Source organism: Schistocerca americana, chromosome 3 (assembly GCF_021461395.2).
Source record: "Schistocerca americana isolate TAMUIC-IGC-003095 chromosome 3, iqSchAmer2.1, whole genome shotgun sequence".
In the NCBI taxonomy this organism is placed as follows: domain Eukaryota; kingdom Metazoa; phylum Arthropoda; class Insecta; order Orthoptera; family Acrididae; genus Schistocerca; species Schistocerca americana.
In genome coordinates, this window is record NC_060121.1 from 630,957,223 (window position 1) to 630,974,248 (window position 17,026).

General features: G+C 40.6%; 2 protein-coding genes across 6 annotated transcripts in view; one reads left to right on the forward strand and one right to left on the reverse strand.

The window, feature by feature from the left end:
* The window catches only part of LOC124607023, a 116,218-nt gene extending 106,472 nt beyond the window's left edge, over positions 1 to 9,746 (reverse strand). For 2 of the 5 annotated variants that reach the window (XM_047139187.1, XM_047139183.1), the window contains exons 1-2: positions 8,270 to 8,944; positions 6,021 to 6,157 (exon numbers count right to left, since the gene is read on the reverse strand). In XM_047139187.1, coding sequence (XP_046995143.1) covers positions 6,021 to 6,157; positions 8,270 to 8,327 — 195 coding nt within the window. In that variant the 5' untranslated portion in view covers positions 8,328 to 8,944. Of the gene's footprint in view, positions 1 to 6,020; positions 6,158 to 8,269; positions 8,949 to 9,728 lie in introns of those variants that run through there. The other 3 variants (XM_047139186.1, XM_047139185.1, XM_047139184.1) reach the window with 3 other exon arrangements.
* The window catches only part of LOC124607024 (general transcription factor IIH subunit 2), a 103,023-nt gene continuing 95,561 nt past the window's right edge, over positions 9,565 to 17,026 (forward strand). The window contains exon 1 of the mRNA XM_047139189.1: positions 9,565 to 10,188. Within this exon, the coding sequence (XP_046995145.1) occupies positions 10,127 to 10,188 (62 nt within the window). The 5' untranslated portion in view covers positions 9,565 to 10,126. The remainder of the gene's footprint in view (positions 10,189 to 17,026) is intronic.

Sequence of the window (17,026 nt, forward strand, 5' to 3'; positions counted from 1 at the left end):
AACATGAACGACAGAAGGGCAACAATGGACAATGGACAAGAAAACCACAGAGAGATGCAAGACACAATTAGAAGGGATTAAAACAAGAGAGCAGACGACTGTGGCTGGCCGATCATGAGAATAAAAAATGATAAACCAGCCACTCGGCGACACATTAAAACCTCCGGCCTAAAAGCACTAGGCTAGAGAACACAGAGGGATGAGGGACATGCGCTAAAACTTAGATATATTGACATAAATCCACCCTCACATATAAAATGAAAAACTAAATCTGCCGATGAGGCGTTATCGGTAAAAATTTACAGTAATGAGTCTGGTAGCTGAAGATATGTCACAGGGCAACCAAAGCATGACAGCACAACAGAATATGGGCCACTGTCAACCGAGCACCGCACCGACACCGAGGGGGGTCTTCACAGTGCATGACACAGCCGTGGGTCACCCAAGTACGGGCAATGCGGAGCTGGCAGAGAGCCACAGAGTCCCGGCGAGAGGCCCGCATGGAGGTTTTCCACACATTCATAGTCTCCTTAATGGCACACAGTTTGTTCAATTTGTTATGTGGGCTGAGGTTATGCCATTCCATTTCCCAAAGCTGAAAAACCTTGTGCAGTAATATTGAACGCGGCTCAGTTTCAGAGATGCCAATCTCCAAAAGCGGTTTCTGCATAGCTAGTTTGCCCAGCCTGTCAGCAGCTCATTGCCTGGAATGCTGTGTCCTGGGGTCCAGACAAACACCACTGAACGACTGGGCCGTTCCAGGCATAGACGGACTCCTGGACGGTTGCTACCAAAGGATGGCACAGGTAGCACTGGTCAATAGCTTGTAGGCTGCTCAAGGAGTCACTACAGATAAGAAATGACTTTCCAGAGCATGAACGGATGTATTCAAGAGCACAAGATATAGCCACCAGCTCTGCAGTGAAAACACTGTAGCCATCTGGCAAGGAGTGCTGTTCAATATAACCTCTGTGAACTTAGGTGAAGCTTGTGTGACCATCAGCCACTGAGCCATTGGTGTAAACAACTTCAGAGCCCCAGGACACGTCAAGAATCGAGAGAAAGCGACAACGGAGAGCCACGGGAGGAAATGAGTCCTTAGGGCAATGTGAAAGGCCCAGACGAAGGTGTGGCTGAGGTATACACCATGGAGGCATATGCGAATGGACCCCGAGGGGAGGTGGTAAAGGGAAGTAATCTACTTCACACAGAAGGCATCGGGTGCGAATTGCGATCGTAAGCACTGACCTGGGCTGCCAATGTGGGAGATTAACCGCCGTGGTTGGAAAAAGGAGACGGTAACTGGAATGCTCAGGAGAGCTACGAATGTGCGTGATGTAACTGGCGAGCAGTTGTGCACGCCTAACCTGCAATGGAAGGACTCCAGCCTCCACCAGTACGCTCTACATCGGACTCGTCCTAGAAGTTCCCGTCGCTAGTCAAACTCCACAGTGGCGCACTGGGTGTAGCAACCACAACGTTGAGAGTGCCACTGAACCATAAACCAGACTCCCGTAGTCAAGTCGGCACTGAAGGGCTCTGTAGAGTTGCAGCAGTGTAGAGCTATCTGCAGCCCAGTTGGAGTTGCTCAGGCAGCGGAGGTCATTGAGGTGCTGCCAGCACTTATACTTAACCTGACGAAGGTGAGGAAGCGGAGGCCCAAGCACAGTGCGCAGCAAAGTGCTCGGCAAGTGCACTTGTATCGGTAGATAACAGTCCATTTACATGAATGCCAGGGAGACATGTCAGTATCTGATATCCAAAGACATGTCTGATCTTCATCCAGACTTATGAAGGCGACATATGGTACCCAATGGTTGAGACGTACCTCTCCCAACACTCTTGTTTCCATCTTTTTATAAGTTGGCGAACAGGGCGTGGAGCCTTTTAAAAGCTATTACGTGCTCCAGGGAAGGGTGCCGTTATGCCACTGTAGAGCCCGCCTATGCTCTTTAATAGCCTCAGCGATTTCCGGCAACCACCAAGGTACTGTCTTCGACGCGGGCACCATAACGAACTAGGGATCGCCTTTTCCGCTGCAGAAATGATCATTCTAGTGACCCGTTCAATGACCACATGGATGTTACCATGTGGGGGAGATTCAACAATGACGGCAGAAGTGAAAGTTTCCCAGTCTGCCTTGTTTAAAGCCCATCTGGGTAGGCATCCAGGGGAATGACGTCAGTGGAGTGACAGGAAGGTGTAGAAGTGGTCACTACCACACAAGTCATCTTGCGCTCTCCAGTGGACATATGGGACAAGTCCTGAACTGCAAAGTGTTAAATCAATGGTCCAGTTAGCACTATGAGCCACACTGAAATGTATGGGGGGCCCCAGTATTTACGAGGCAGAGGTTGAGTTGAGACGGTAAATTTTCGACATCTCTATACCGTGGCCAGTAAGCATGGTGCCACCCCACAAGGGGTTATGAGCATTAAAATCTCCCACACATAGGAAAGGTTTAGGGAGCTAAAGAATCAGTGCAGCCAGTATGTTCAGAGGTACTGCACCATCTGGGAGAAGATACATTGCAGACAGTTATTTCCTGTGTCGTCCTTATCCTGACAGCCACAGCTTCACAAGGAGTTTGAAGGGGCACAGGTTCACCACATACTGAGTTCAGGACATAAACACAAACTCCACGTGACTCACTATTATATTCACTACGGTTCTTGTAATATCCCGTATCGCCACAGAGGGCAGGGGTCTGCATCGCCAGGAACCAGGTTTCCTGGAGGGCAATGCAGAAAGCAGATGTCATACCAGAAACAGTTGTCGTAGCTCAGCCAGGTGGTGGAAAAAACCGCAGCAATACCACTGGAGGATGACATCATCGTGAGGCTGGGAAGGCATGAAGCAATAAAGGAGGCAGTTTACACCTCAGGGTCATCTGCTGCCACCGACTGAGTACCAGAGCATTCTATATCCATTGTGTCCGAGGGTCCGGCAAGATCTAGGCCCTCAGTGAACACCAGAACATCCACCTCATCCTCAGATGCAGAGCTTGTAAGTAGTGGTGGTATGGGTGCTACTGCAATTTCCTTGTTCTTGGGGGGTCTTCCTTCTTAGATTTCTCTCGCGGCTCCTTGGGTTACTCTGAATGGGAGGGCTTCACTTATTCAGTCTTCTGGACTGAGGACTATCTTAAAGCCCTACAACCAGCTGCTTTTGGGCACTTCATCCACCGGCAGGTGTCCTCTTTCCCTCTGGTAGGAAACTGGGAAGGAAGGGACACAAGTGACTCCTTCCTAGTGAGAGTAACCAAAGAAGACGCACACTTCTCTGGCTGAGAAGTGGGGACTGATGTTCCCAATGGTTGGAGGGGCACTGCTACTGAAGTAGGTGGTGCGGGAGCAACAGGTATAGGAGTGGCCCCCACCATCAAAGGGGTGGGCGTAGTCTTGTGGCCCAGAGGGCCAACTGTCAATGGCAGAATGGATGGAGCTGGAACCGTTGTTGTAGTGGCAGCATTGGACGATGTCATGCGCACAGTATGTTCAAATTTCCTCTTAGCTTCAGTGTATGTCAGTCGGTCCACGATTTTCCTTCCTTTCTGTAGAATCCTGCGGACCAGCGAACATGGGGAATGTTTCTTGTCACAGTTGACATAGATGAGAGGCGAGGCGCATGAAGTATTGGGATGTGATGGACGTCCACATGACACATGATGCTGGAATACATATGCCCGAACTTCCGGCACTTAAAGCACCGAATCCTGAGAGGGATATACGGCTTTACATCACAGTGGTATACCATCACCTAGACTGTCTCGAGTAATGTATCACCCTCGAAGGCCAAGATGAAGGCACCAGTGGCCGCCTGATTATCCTTTGGGCCCCTATGGACGCGCCGGATGAAATAAACACCTTGTCACTCTAAGTTGGCACGTAGCTCGTCATCTGAATGCAAAAGAAGGTCCTTGAGGAATATAATACCCTAGACCATGTTTAAGCTCTTATGGGGCGTGATGGAAACAGAAACATCCCCCAGCTTGTCACAGGCAAGTAATACCTGTTCTGGGCAGAGGATGATGTTTTTATCAAGACTGACCCAGATTGCGTTTTGGACAATCCCTCCATCTCCCCAATCTTGTCCTCTAAATTCTCCACAAAAAACTGAGGCTTCATCGACATGAAGGATCCCCCATCAGCTCTCATACGTACGAGGTACTGGGGCAAATAAGGTTTGCTACCATCCTTAGCCTGGTGTTCCTCCCATGGTGTGACCAGGGAGGGGAACGATTTGGTGTCATACCCCTTCGCATTAAAGTTAGACCTCGACTGCTTAGAGGTTGCTGGTGTTGGACCACCAGCAAGAGATGGCCTGTTGTCCGCCCTGATGCCGTCCACTCCGACCAAAGGCCCTCCCCACGGGCACCACCCAGCCTCAGCAAAGGCCACCTAGCAGGGTGGCCATTGCCAAGAGTCCCGATGCCCCAGGGAGAAGGGCGTCTACTCCTTGGCATACATGGGGAGTTAAAGGCGTAGGCATCAGCAGTCAGGGGGCTACAACCAATAGGGTACACGGCAGCCCTACCACAACAGACTGGCTACCGTGCTGGATATGAGGTGCAAAGTAGTACATGGTCATCATATGTGTAGAAAACAACACTGCACAGAGGATGGAGGAAAACACACCCAGTAACGTGTCATTGCCCAACTGCTGGAGAATGAGCGGAATTGCAAAGCCACGACGATAACAAATGCTGAAGGTCTCAGTGCACAATGGACACTATGCTTCATGTAAAGTGCCCTTCCCCAATTGGCTCGTTCTTTGGAAGAATTCTGGGGAATGGAGGTCAAACACTAGCCCTACAGGGGACCCTCACAGAAGGCCAAACTGTTTCAGACTCCTCTTAGACACCTCTTACTGCAGGCATGAATACCTCAGGCCTATTCTAACCTCTGAACCCACAGGGGGATATGTGCACTGCCCATGAAAGGCAAGGCTCCAAGTTTGCGTCTCAATCCACACACGTTTAATCTGCCATGAAGCTTTCTGTGAAGACTCCATTTCTGGGTATAAAGATCAAATGAGTTCCTAAAATGAGGATTCTGATGACTTTTACAGTCTATGTTTCAGCAACAATACACAAATAACTCCTTTAAAAACTTATACTACACCTATTTAATAGTATCATTTCCCTGCACCAATATTAGTATGTAGCCTATAGAGCAACTGACATAAAAGACTTGTTTCAAAAAAGATTTTATACAGCAAAATTAAAATTAAATTATTATTGATGTGGCAAACACTACCCCTTCCCCTACCAAATACTCACTCCACGACTCATTTACTGGCACTGTCTCATCTTAGCACTCAGTCCACAGAAATTCAAAGCCTTTAGCAAATGGTGCAATTTTTTTCTTTTTTCCAATTCCCATCAACCTTTTTGACCAAACATAGACCGATCAAAACCAGTTCTGTATCACCTGCATATCTACAAACCTTTATGGGGTTGAGGGGAGAAGGGCGCAGAAGGGGGGTCAGAAAATTAAACAATATGCTTCATGAAGAAAAACCTCTATAATGAAATAAGAACATCTTCTGAAAAAATTTCAGAAAATGAAAGAACATGCTTCATGAGGAAAAACCTCTATTAGGAAATAAAAACTAAACAACAGCCAAAATTGAGAAAGTCACTTCAAAAGTGCACATTTCTGCACACCTAAGAAATCAAAAGCTACTACTTACCAGTATTAAAAATCACACTACTACACAAAATACATAGTAATATACTGCAGCAATCACTTTTGGATCATTAGAAGTTGCCTATTTGCAGCAGTATTTAATTTTTCTGCTTCAGTGATTAAAAAAATTATCTACTGAATGTTAAAGTTGTTTTGATCTCAACCACAACTCTATAAAGGTCTGCTCCCGTTCCTGTATTTCATTCCCATGATTAACAAAAAGTGACAGTTTTATACTTTATTTCAGTAACTGTACCAAGCAAAGAAACCACATACAATCAACTGGTGAAAGAATACAGCTATTTGTACACATAAGTATTCATAGCTTACCGATAAATTTGCCTTAAATGTGGGATTCTCACATTCTTGATTCTCCTTATGTTGTTGAAATTCTTCAATAAAATGAAAAACGTGGTGGCACGATCCACACACTAATACATCTAACTTTGAAATGTCATCCTGTGCCGCTGAAAGTGTCCAACAAAAAAATAATTACTACGGTACATAGCAAAACACTTTGACATGCTTAAAAAGAAAGATTCTCATTGTGGGACTGTATTTACAAAATGAGAAACAATTTTGTTTCTTGACATTGTGCCAACCATTCAAATAAACTGGACAATAACACAATTACACAAACAACTCAAATATGGCAGGACAATAATATCATCACGTCTCATTGAAATAAAACTGACGTGATGGCCACAAAACAATTTGCTACACCATCCTATAACTGGTTCACTAATTGGGTATAGCTAATGTGTAGAATTTGAGAACGATGTTCATTGCCTCAGTAAAAAACAATGAATTAGGAAATTTCTTTATTTAATTCATTCTTACCTTTCTATTTCTCAATGTTGTCACACATTACACACTGACAATGAGATGGCAATTCACATTAACATCTCATTTCCTCCAGTTCTTAATATTTCTATAATTCACAGAATGTTCACTAACAGACAGGTTTCTTACAATGAAACACCCCTTTGAGGCACACCGCACTGTATCGTACAGTATTAGTGACTTACTTACACACTATGAGTGAGTTTTATAAAATCAATGTAATGACACTGTCAACAGATGAACATTAGCACAGCTGTTTATAATACCTAGATTCTAGAAGGACATGCTCACAAATTCACATCATCATCCCAAAATATAAGTTGAGTGATAAGACTCCAACACTAAAAGCAGAAAGAACACATGAAAATTCAATCTGCTTGAAAATGATATAAACTGCACAGGATAAAATTTACATTTTTTGTAATTTATGTTCAATATATGTTTGTAATATGTACCAAAATAATCATCAGAGGCTCGTCCATTATCTAATGCCCATATATTAAATTTATTTTGCGACTGTTCTTCCTATAACTAAATTTCAATTGGTCATTGCACTACACTACAGATTAGTATCAGTACGTTACCACAATCTTTATTTCGCATTAAAAATCACTGGCTTTGCTAACTTAAAACCACCCTTCAACCTGACCTGAATATTGAGTGTCCCAGTAACACTGTAGCACACAGTTTCTACTATTCTGAATTGAGTTATGAACACGTTTCTTAGGCTGTAAAAATTAATGAAATACACATTCTCATTACCCATAACCAAACAGACAAATAATTACAAGTTATTAACTACTTCTTTTCCAAAGTTTAGGTTGACAATTCGTGAAATAACCGGTAGGAATTCCATCTGCATACAAGATAATGAATGTAGTTAACCTGAGATGCATTAAGCTAAGATTGTTACTTGCGAACAATTTATCTATCTTTAAACCAGTCTGAGACTTCATTTGAACTGTTAACAACAGAGCAATAGGGGCAGTATCTCTATCCCCCCCCCCCCCCCTTCCACAAGAAACTCGTTAGGCTACACCTTGACAACAGGTCTAGAAATGACATTATCAATACTATTATAAAGTATGCTGCAGCTTTGCAGTAATATGTAATTATTTAATGTGTGACTCAACCACACAGCAAACAGTGCACGAAATCTGGGTGAAAGAAAGGATAAAGTGCAAATGTTTGGCCGCCCACAGCATAAGAGAACTCAATCAAGAATTTAATACATGATGTTTCTTGATTAATATAGGCCTACATGATGAAAGAATATTGTTACTACGAGAAATTGCTAATAGGGCAATAATAAAGTACTGTTAAATTTTGTTCAAAGAATATCTATAAATGCAACGATATCCATAAAGAATCATGACCACTAAGGGAGCCAGATAATAAATATGAGAGGAAGTATACATCACTAAAAGCATGTGCAATTTAAAAAAAAGTTAAAAAATGAAAAGCAATGAAAATGGAAGTATCTGTTACTATAGACCGCATTATTTTACGGATGGAATGGGTATAATTATAACAACAGTAATGATTACTTTCAATATTAACATTACAACGATGTTTTGTGTGAATTTCTCAAATACATACACAAATTTGTTTTAACAACTATTAAATGTGACTTAAATATTGTAAATTGTACCGAGGAACTGACAGTACAATGTCGTCATTGGAAAATAATTTAAAGTAATTAAAATTCTTGAAACATCGTAAAAAATGGTACGTACCTCTTATAAGTTTCGGGTTTTTGTTTACTCCCGCCGGATCTCCTCCGTCCACTTCCATCTCATGTATATGTAGACACTAAATAGATCTTCAAAACTTACGCAATTCTGCAATGTATATTAAATTTCGTTACTTATGACGTTATTTAAATAATGGAGCACTGTCAGAGTGTAGCAAATATGTAACTACTACACAGTACACAACACCACCGACGTTTAAAATTGCCACTTCAAACACAGCATTTCCTGAAGAGAGATATATAAAGGCTCTGATGTATTTCAGTCACAAAAAGCTTTTCTCTCATAATGATAAACAGCAACACAAACAACAAAACAGTCACCATGTTTTCATCTTCTGTGAAACACACAAAGTTCTTTTCAAAATATTTCAAACCTTATTCGTACACACTATTGAAGATAGGAACATCACTGCCAATGCAACGCAGGGGAGACAAGATGGCAAAACGCAGTATAACGACCTCAAATTCTTGGAGCACAATTACACATCCAACTGAATATAAATTATCATTTATATGGAAAATCACTTACTACAATATCGCCACAAACGGTCAATCCAAGTTAATTATTTAAAATCGACAAACAATCCCCATTTTTAATTGAACATCACTTCGTATTCCTGAACATTTGATACTGCGATCGCGTCGCACCGACTGCAGCGCCATCGTATCGTTTGGCGGGAAGCAATTTAGACGGCGATTTTGGGCAAATTATTAATTTAGCAGCCATATTATAAGAAGTCAAAGGTAGTTAGTGTAAAAAGTCATTCTATCAAACACCACAATTAAGCCCTGGTGACATAATCACGAAAGAAAGACGATGATCTAATATATCGATTGTTAAATTTCTTGTTGTTCGAGTCAAGAGCTTCGCGTGGCCAGACGCTAGATAGAGCCACACCAACCATCTTGCATCGTGCCAAATAGTCCCGAGTCCGTGTTCAGGGATTTGTTGAGGCGGTGCTGTAAAGCATTTGTAACAAAACGTGAAGTTCATTATGAAAATTCCAATTATGCGTTAGGTTTACTGTATAATATTATGGAACATAAAATAAAAAATTCCTGAAACTCTTAATTCCCCGTGCCAAGGTATTTTTTTAAAATGTTTGTGCCACAATATCACGTATTAAGCTTTTGAGAGACAGTGATACAAAGCACACGTCCAATTGAATTATAAGCTACTCATACTACCTATTGGAAGAAATGCTAACACAATATATACCTTCTGTCACCTATCGTGTCAACACAATAATGATCAATGTGCAATTCACTAGTACGTTATGCTCTCAAGTTATAAAATAACATCCGTTAAAAATCTTTATTACTAGGAAAACAATGTAAATATTGGGTTGTGAAAGTCATACTAAGGGGTAACTGCATAAGTTACTACCAGTAAGGTGAAAGACAAAATTATATAAATCTTGAATATTGTATTGCAAACTTACGGCCTTATAGTGCAATACCAGTTATTTCCGAAATGCGTCGGTTCAGTCACTTCTGAGGGACACTTGCGATATGACATTAATAGCACTTCTGCAACTTACAAACATTGCTCGAAGCAAAGCGAGCCGCCCTGAGGTTCGATATGCGCTTTGTGTTCTTTTCCGCCAAAGTGGCTATGCTCAGTACATATTGCGTTGTCGTCTTGGTTATTCATTGTTAGTGAGAAAGTGAAACTCCGCTGTAACCAAGAGGAAGAAATACATACGGTTGTTACCGAATCAGCGAGTGCAGATTATTTCGTGTGTAGTGATGCTTGTGTCTATGCTGCATCAACAGTTTCTCAGTGATTGGTCCACCGAAAGGAGTTAGATTTGGAACGCCAATACTAGTAAATCGTGAGATGGCTGAAGAAGAAGAAACCGGAAAGGAATATCGGTGGGAAACTGGATATGAAAAGACTTGGTAAAGTATATTGTTTTTCTTCCGTCGGCGACATAAGAAAAAGTCAAAATACCCAAAGTTGTTCAATTAGCGTTTGTTACTTTAATTGCATATCTTGTACTGTAGTTATCTAAGGAACTACATACAGAGCCATTGTAAGTTAAAAATACAAACAGTAAGTTCACACTTGGGACTCACTACCGTAGCTTCGGTTTTGTAAATTAAATATCAGTTTATCCATTTGTTGATATTTAGAATGCTGGAGAAGCTCAGAGTGGTTATTGTTTTCACGATACCTATAATTGTTGTGAGATTGACTTGATACGGATTTCGCCATACTGTTCCATTACTTTGGACGACAGTTTGGATATTCGTAACAGCCAGTGTGCAGCATTTCGTTTCTGCTTGCCAGTGTCAATGAAATATTCACACTATTGTTGTTCTGTGTAGCCTATATCATCATTAATTGGGCTTATGGCTCAGAGTACACACACTCTGGCGTAGTTCTCTACACAAAAACAAAGTATTCACAGCAGGAGAACATACTATAAGGAAGAATATTTTGATGTACACTTCAGACTTCTTGTAGACAGCTATTTGAACAAGCAAGTTTACTGAGAATTGCCACGCAATGACATGTAATCTGCGTGATTCTAATCAGAGAATTGCCATGCAATGACATGTACTCTGCTATGATCGTAATCAATCATCACATTCCGAAAACAATTGAGAGTCATAAACACAATACTATTAGGGACATAAATGAAATTCATTGGATGAATAACTAAATTAAGTGAATGGGTTCATAAGTATCAGTTCACAAACTTAAACTATGCTTTAAAGGTAGTGTTGGCGTAATTTATAAATGCACTGATATAAATCATCATACCATATCTCATTACGGGTGTATAGTCACTGAGAAATGGTGATTATTTTAGGAACCTGTTGACACACTTCGTATGAAGCTATTTTGTATAAAAAAACAGTGTGAATATGTATAGAGTGTCACTGAGCAGCAGACATGCACCCCTAAAAGTAAACACAGCTACCAGACACATTCTTTTCCCACATTTAGAAAAGCACACACACATTCACAAATGCTCACCACACTTCGCCACTATTATCCCCAGGTGCTGAGGCCCAACTGAAGTGAGTACTGGTCCCAGCCTAGGTGGATAATGGCAATATACAAAGGATGTAGGGTGGAGAAGGGGGGAGGTAGCAGAGAATGGGGGGGGGGGGGGCAGGTGCTGTAGAGCTGCCTGTAGGAATGTGCAGAGATGTGGTAGGACAAGATGATGGGCTGCTAGGTGCAACATCAGGAAAACTGAAGGGGGAGGGGGGGCAGAGAAAGGGAAATAACTGTGCTGGTGCTCTAAGGTGACAGAACAGTTGTTGTAGTGGGAGTGCGAGCAGGGAAGAGTATAGACACAGGTAGAGAACAGGAACTAGTGCAAGTTGAAGCCAGGGGTTTAGAGGAACTAAGGAACAGTTGCAAGGAGAGCGCCCACCTAATGGGTGCTTTCACAAATGGCCCTAACCTTGAGAGGTAGGAAGTCTGCGGCATGACTGGAGTACATGATAATGGGAGGATATACAGGACATATTGGCATCTCTAGTGGGATCAGTGTCGGTAAAAGAATATCAGTGACGGTTGCAGTGATTTGGCATGGCTGCTTTGTGTGTATGTGCTGCACCCAATCATGTAATGCGATTTTGTGTAAGTTACGTCTCTATGGCAATGCATCATTGTTGTCACAGTTCTATAGATGATTATTATTTTGCCTGGAGCCATTAGGGCTTCGCAAAACCATTGCCAGCTGCCAGGGATTTTCTTTCACTGGCTCTACTATAAGTATGTCCTCCTTTAAAGGGATGTGAGCCATTAAGCAGGAGGTTGGTAGCAGAGACAGAATATGAAGACAGTGATATTGCTTAGGTTGGATGGTTGGCACCATACCACTATGGGTTGTTGGGCATTCTGTAATGTGTCCAATTCCACCCATCCGCTTTAACCCATGATATCATTGACATTGCAGAAACCGCTAATTTCAGCTTTTCCAATATATGGTGACTATGATGTCACTACATACACACGCCAACAAATGCAAAAAAAAACATATATAAATGACACAGTAACGTCTCACTCCAAAACTAAAATTAAACTAAAGGGACAACTGTGGGAAATTGGGGGTTTAGGGTGGGGACAAGCTAAATATACAACAATAAAAAAAAAAAACACGCAATTTCAAAACGAACAATGCCACCAAAAAAATCAAAATTTCAGCATTCCGCTACACCAACAGAAACCACAGAAATCGGACGTTTCCTTAGATCTGTATAGCTCATCTGAGCTGTGGAATTAGACATTTACCTTGATCTATATACCTCAACTGCAGCTGTTGATACCAAAAAACCAACATCTGCAACTACAAAAAATGGAATTGAATATTTTCCCTTGGCCTATATAGTTCACCCGCAATTGTCAATACCAAAAGCCAACACCAACTACGAAAAGTTGAACCAAAACCCTAACCCCTCAACAACCCACATATCGGACATCACATCGGTTGAAACACTCTCAACCCACTCTAATGCACAAAAAATCATAATTGCTGTAGAATAAATATAAAACAAAAATTACTTACCAACAGCAGCATCCGGCAATATGATCTAGAATGGCCACCACACACACACACACACACACACACACACACACACACACACACACACACTTAAAAAACACTATCCACAACTACCACCCGTAAACCAACACCAAACCAACCAACAACCATCAGCTATGTTACAACTGTCACAACCAAACCTCAAATGAACCGAATACAAAGTGTTACACTCAGCACATACACTGTGTGGGGGCACCATCAAATGCAACAACATGTCATCTGCAAACACAAGCAGCTCAAAAACTCTGTGCCTTACTGACGTCACACACCACAACACCATTATGTCACAGGTCAAAGCGGGTGAGTGTAATTGGATGTTTCCGTTGACCTGGTTGTTGTTATACCACTCTGAATTTTTCAGTGCTTGATTGTGGATCGATTGCTGCTCATCACATAGAGGAGGCGTTGAACAGCAGATAGGCATATTTAAAAGTAGGCTGTTGTATGTTTCTTAGCTTAGCAGTGGTGAAAGACAGGCACCATACAAAAGTTTCCAGTTTTGATTATGCCACAGACAACTGTGGAAAATGCTTATTTGCCTGTGGCTTCAGTCTGCGGACTAGATTTCATCTTGTTATATCTCTGCAAAATCTATGTGTAGAATGACTTTCCATCCCTAAATTTCTCCTTTTGTGTCTCAAAATGTTTAGCCTGTTTTCTCTCTCTCTCTCTCTCAATACAAAATTACTGACTTTAAATAAAGATAACTGTTTCTGAATCTCAAAGTTTCCAATGGAACTCTGTGTTTTCACTGCTTACGATGCCCACCAACTTGCTTTCAACTGATGTTTTGTCAGCATTATAGTCTTCAGGTCTTACTTTTTAACTCATTATTTGCTCTGACTATGGAAAGTACTGGTTGAAATATTAACAGTTATGAAAAGGATAGATTGCTGCTCACCTAAAGATGATATGTTGAACTGCAGGCAGGGTCAATGAAAAGACAGTTACACAGCAAAACGCATGTGAATATGTGCAAGTCTTCCTTTCTTGTCTGAAGAAGGGCTTGAGCGAAAGTTGAGTGTGTAACAGCCTTTTCATTGTGCCTGTCTGCAGCTCAACTTGGCATCTTTACGATGCAATTTATCCTTTTCATAGTTGGTGACATTATTTGCTCATTTATTCCACTGCCCTATCATGCTGTTCATCTTCAGTAGAGCAACACATATTATTTACTACTTCTCTAACATTTGTTGAAAAATTCACACTGTAGCAGCCAGTAGACCTTACAAAGAAATTAGTATTGTCATGATGTCAGCAAATGCATACATTGTGTGGCATAACTGAGGATACAAGGATTTGCAGTGGACAGAGTTAATAAATTTTAAATTGTATTTGTTTCATTGTGGATTTTCAGACTGAAATTCACCTTATGCCTCTTGTCATAATCATGTGAAACTTTTGCAGTGTCATCCTCATCCCTGTTTGTGATTCCTTAACTGACTGTGTTGTTCGTCCCATATGACATCGGTACCAATGAAGGTGACAGTAGAATCTACAGTTCTCAGTCCCAGTGCATATTCTCACTTACTAATGATAAATCCAGTATTGCGTCAAAGAGAACCTGATACAATTTGCTTATACTGTGTCAACAGTGACCTCAGTTTATTTTCTACATAATTGCTGCTGATGTTAGCAGAACAATGATTTTCTGATTAGAGTCATCTTTAATGTGAAATTTTTATAGTTAACACTTCACATGTTCTAGAGGCACTTCTCTACTTACAAAAAGTGATAAGTTCAGACATCTTATTGTCTTGTCCCCTTCATTGTTAGGCAAAACAATGTCTACTCTCTACTACACAATGTGTGACAAAACCTGAAAGAGTAGTGTCATACAAAATAATGTTTCCTTTTACCTGTTTATTTACACAGCCACAGATTGTGGTTTTTGTGTTTGCAGCATGTTGTAAACTTTGATAGTCCAGCAACAACTACAAAAAAAATGTTTCAAGGTTTGTTGCAAAACATGTTCCAAATGCAGTGTAAGCACAGCTTTGTGTACTCATTTCAAGATGCTATCCAATACATTCAACTGATCTTCCACACCCTTTACTGTGTGTGACAGAAATACAGTATTGGTGGCAAACCTTACAGTTTTTATTTACTTATTTTTTCCTTTACTAAATTTCTCTTTTGTTTTTTGTAGTGTTATTTTTTTACACATCTTCTACTAGGCCTTGTCTCTACATTCTTTTGCAAATAATTTGTGTTAGTGTTTTGCAACCGAGTTATTGAACCGATAGTTTTGTAATATATACATTTGTCAGCCCCCGCCCTCCTGAAATGTGAGGGTGTTTCACCTGTCTCATGTAGGTTACATACCAAGTGGAATAATGTGATGATGGGTGGTTCTCCCAAAGATCTCAGTAATGCTGAAGTAATATTGTCTTTCTAGATGCTTTGTTTTGATATAGTCATATAGGCCTTCCAGTACTTTGTCAAATTCTTCACACTGGTTAATCACATCTGTGTGATTTTCATCTACTTCCTCTTTCTTGTTCCTGATATTATTTTCAAGTTAATTTCAGTTGCAAATTAGTAACGAGTGAATGCTCGTCAAATTTTTAACAGGAATATAATAATTCTGTGATGACAGTGATGGAAGGGTTGGGTTGGGTCATTTGAGGAAGGAGATCGGACAGCAAGGTCATCGGTCTCATCGGATTAGGGAGGACGAGGAAGGAAGTTGGCCGTGCCCTTTGAAAGGAACTATCCCGGCATTTGCGTGGAACGATTTAGGGAAATCACGGAAAACCTAAATCAGGATGCCGGACGCGGGATTGAACCGTTGTCCTCCCGAATGTGAGTCCAGAGTGATGGAAGGGGGCCAGGTGATGTTACCAGTGCGTGTCAATGTGTGCAGCCAGTCACACTTGACAAGGCTCTGCAGATAACAACAATACAAGCAATACACACCAAGGATGTGGCACTCTAGAAAGAACTACATTTGGCTGTTGGCTGTACCACAGCACACAACTTATTGAATATTTGACCCTGTAACTAGACTCTACAGTTGCCTGTGTGGTAAGCATATGAATGCAAGTGTATTAATTTAGCTACTTGGGAAATACAATAACAAATGACAACAGAAGAATAATGAATATTAAAAAAATTGCAAGACTTAACAAGCCCTCAGAAATAAGAGCATGTATTAACAAACAACCATCTTGGTATAGAAACCAGAAAGAAATGAAGTTTATTTATTTGGAGCATTTTAGGCTATGATTGTGAAGATTGGATGCTGGAAAAACAAGAAACAAAAAAATTAAAAGCGTTGGAGATAGGGATTGGAGAAGAACCATAAAAATGTCATGAGCTGAAATAAAATGTAATGACCAAATACTAAAAGAAATTAAAGAGAAAAGAGCACTGATTAACATGATGCAGAAACAAAAAATTAATTGATTAGGTGCCTAACTTGGCATAACGGCTTCATAAAAATCATCTTAGTAGGAAAAAACCCAGTAAAAAATCGAGGCACTTCCAAAATAGCCATATTACCAGTGGAATGAACTACACACCAATTTTTTATTTTTTTTATATATTATTATTAATGTTTTATGATTTGGAAAGTCACAGAACGCTATCTTTTCTATTGTATTACCAGATCCTACTGATGTAATTATAAACAGTATCTTTTCTGCTGCTGCTTCTGTATTATTTAAAATTTACTGCTAAAAATGTAAAAAATTGCATTTTTACAAGTTTTTACAAATTATTTACTCGAAAATCCCCTACCAAAAACTTTTAAGAATTACACAAAATATTGTTTGGTTAATATGCTAGTAGTCAGTGGAAACACAGTGGGCAGTATTTTTGTGTGTAAAATGTTAAAAAATTTTCATTGTTTTCCATATAGCCTATCGCATAATTGAATTTCTATTGTAAAATATGCATCTTGGCAACATCGTTTCCAGTGCTCTTCTGTTCATAACGAATGAGTGAGAATTTGAACATAAATGATTCTGCATTGAGTTTTGTGTTTGGTTTGAACTTTTTGTTAGATACAGTGCCAGTGAGTAAATACAGTAGTGAAAGAGTGAGGCGTATGCACTATGAAAAAAGACACAAGCAGGTGGTGTTTAAGAAAGTGAAAAACACTTAACAGTTGTTGAAAATCTGTCAGAGGTACTGCAAAAATATCTTGGTCCTCAAGTAACGGTATTAGCATC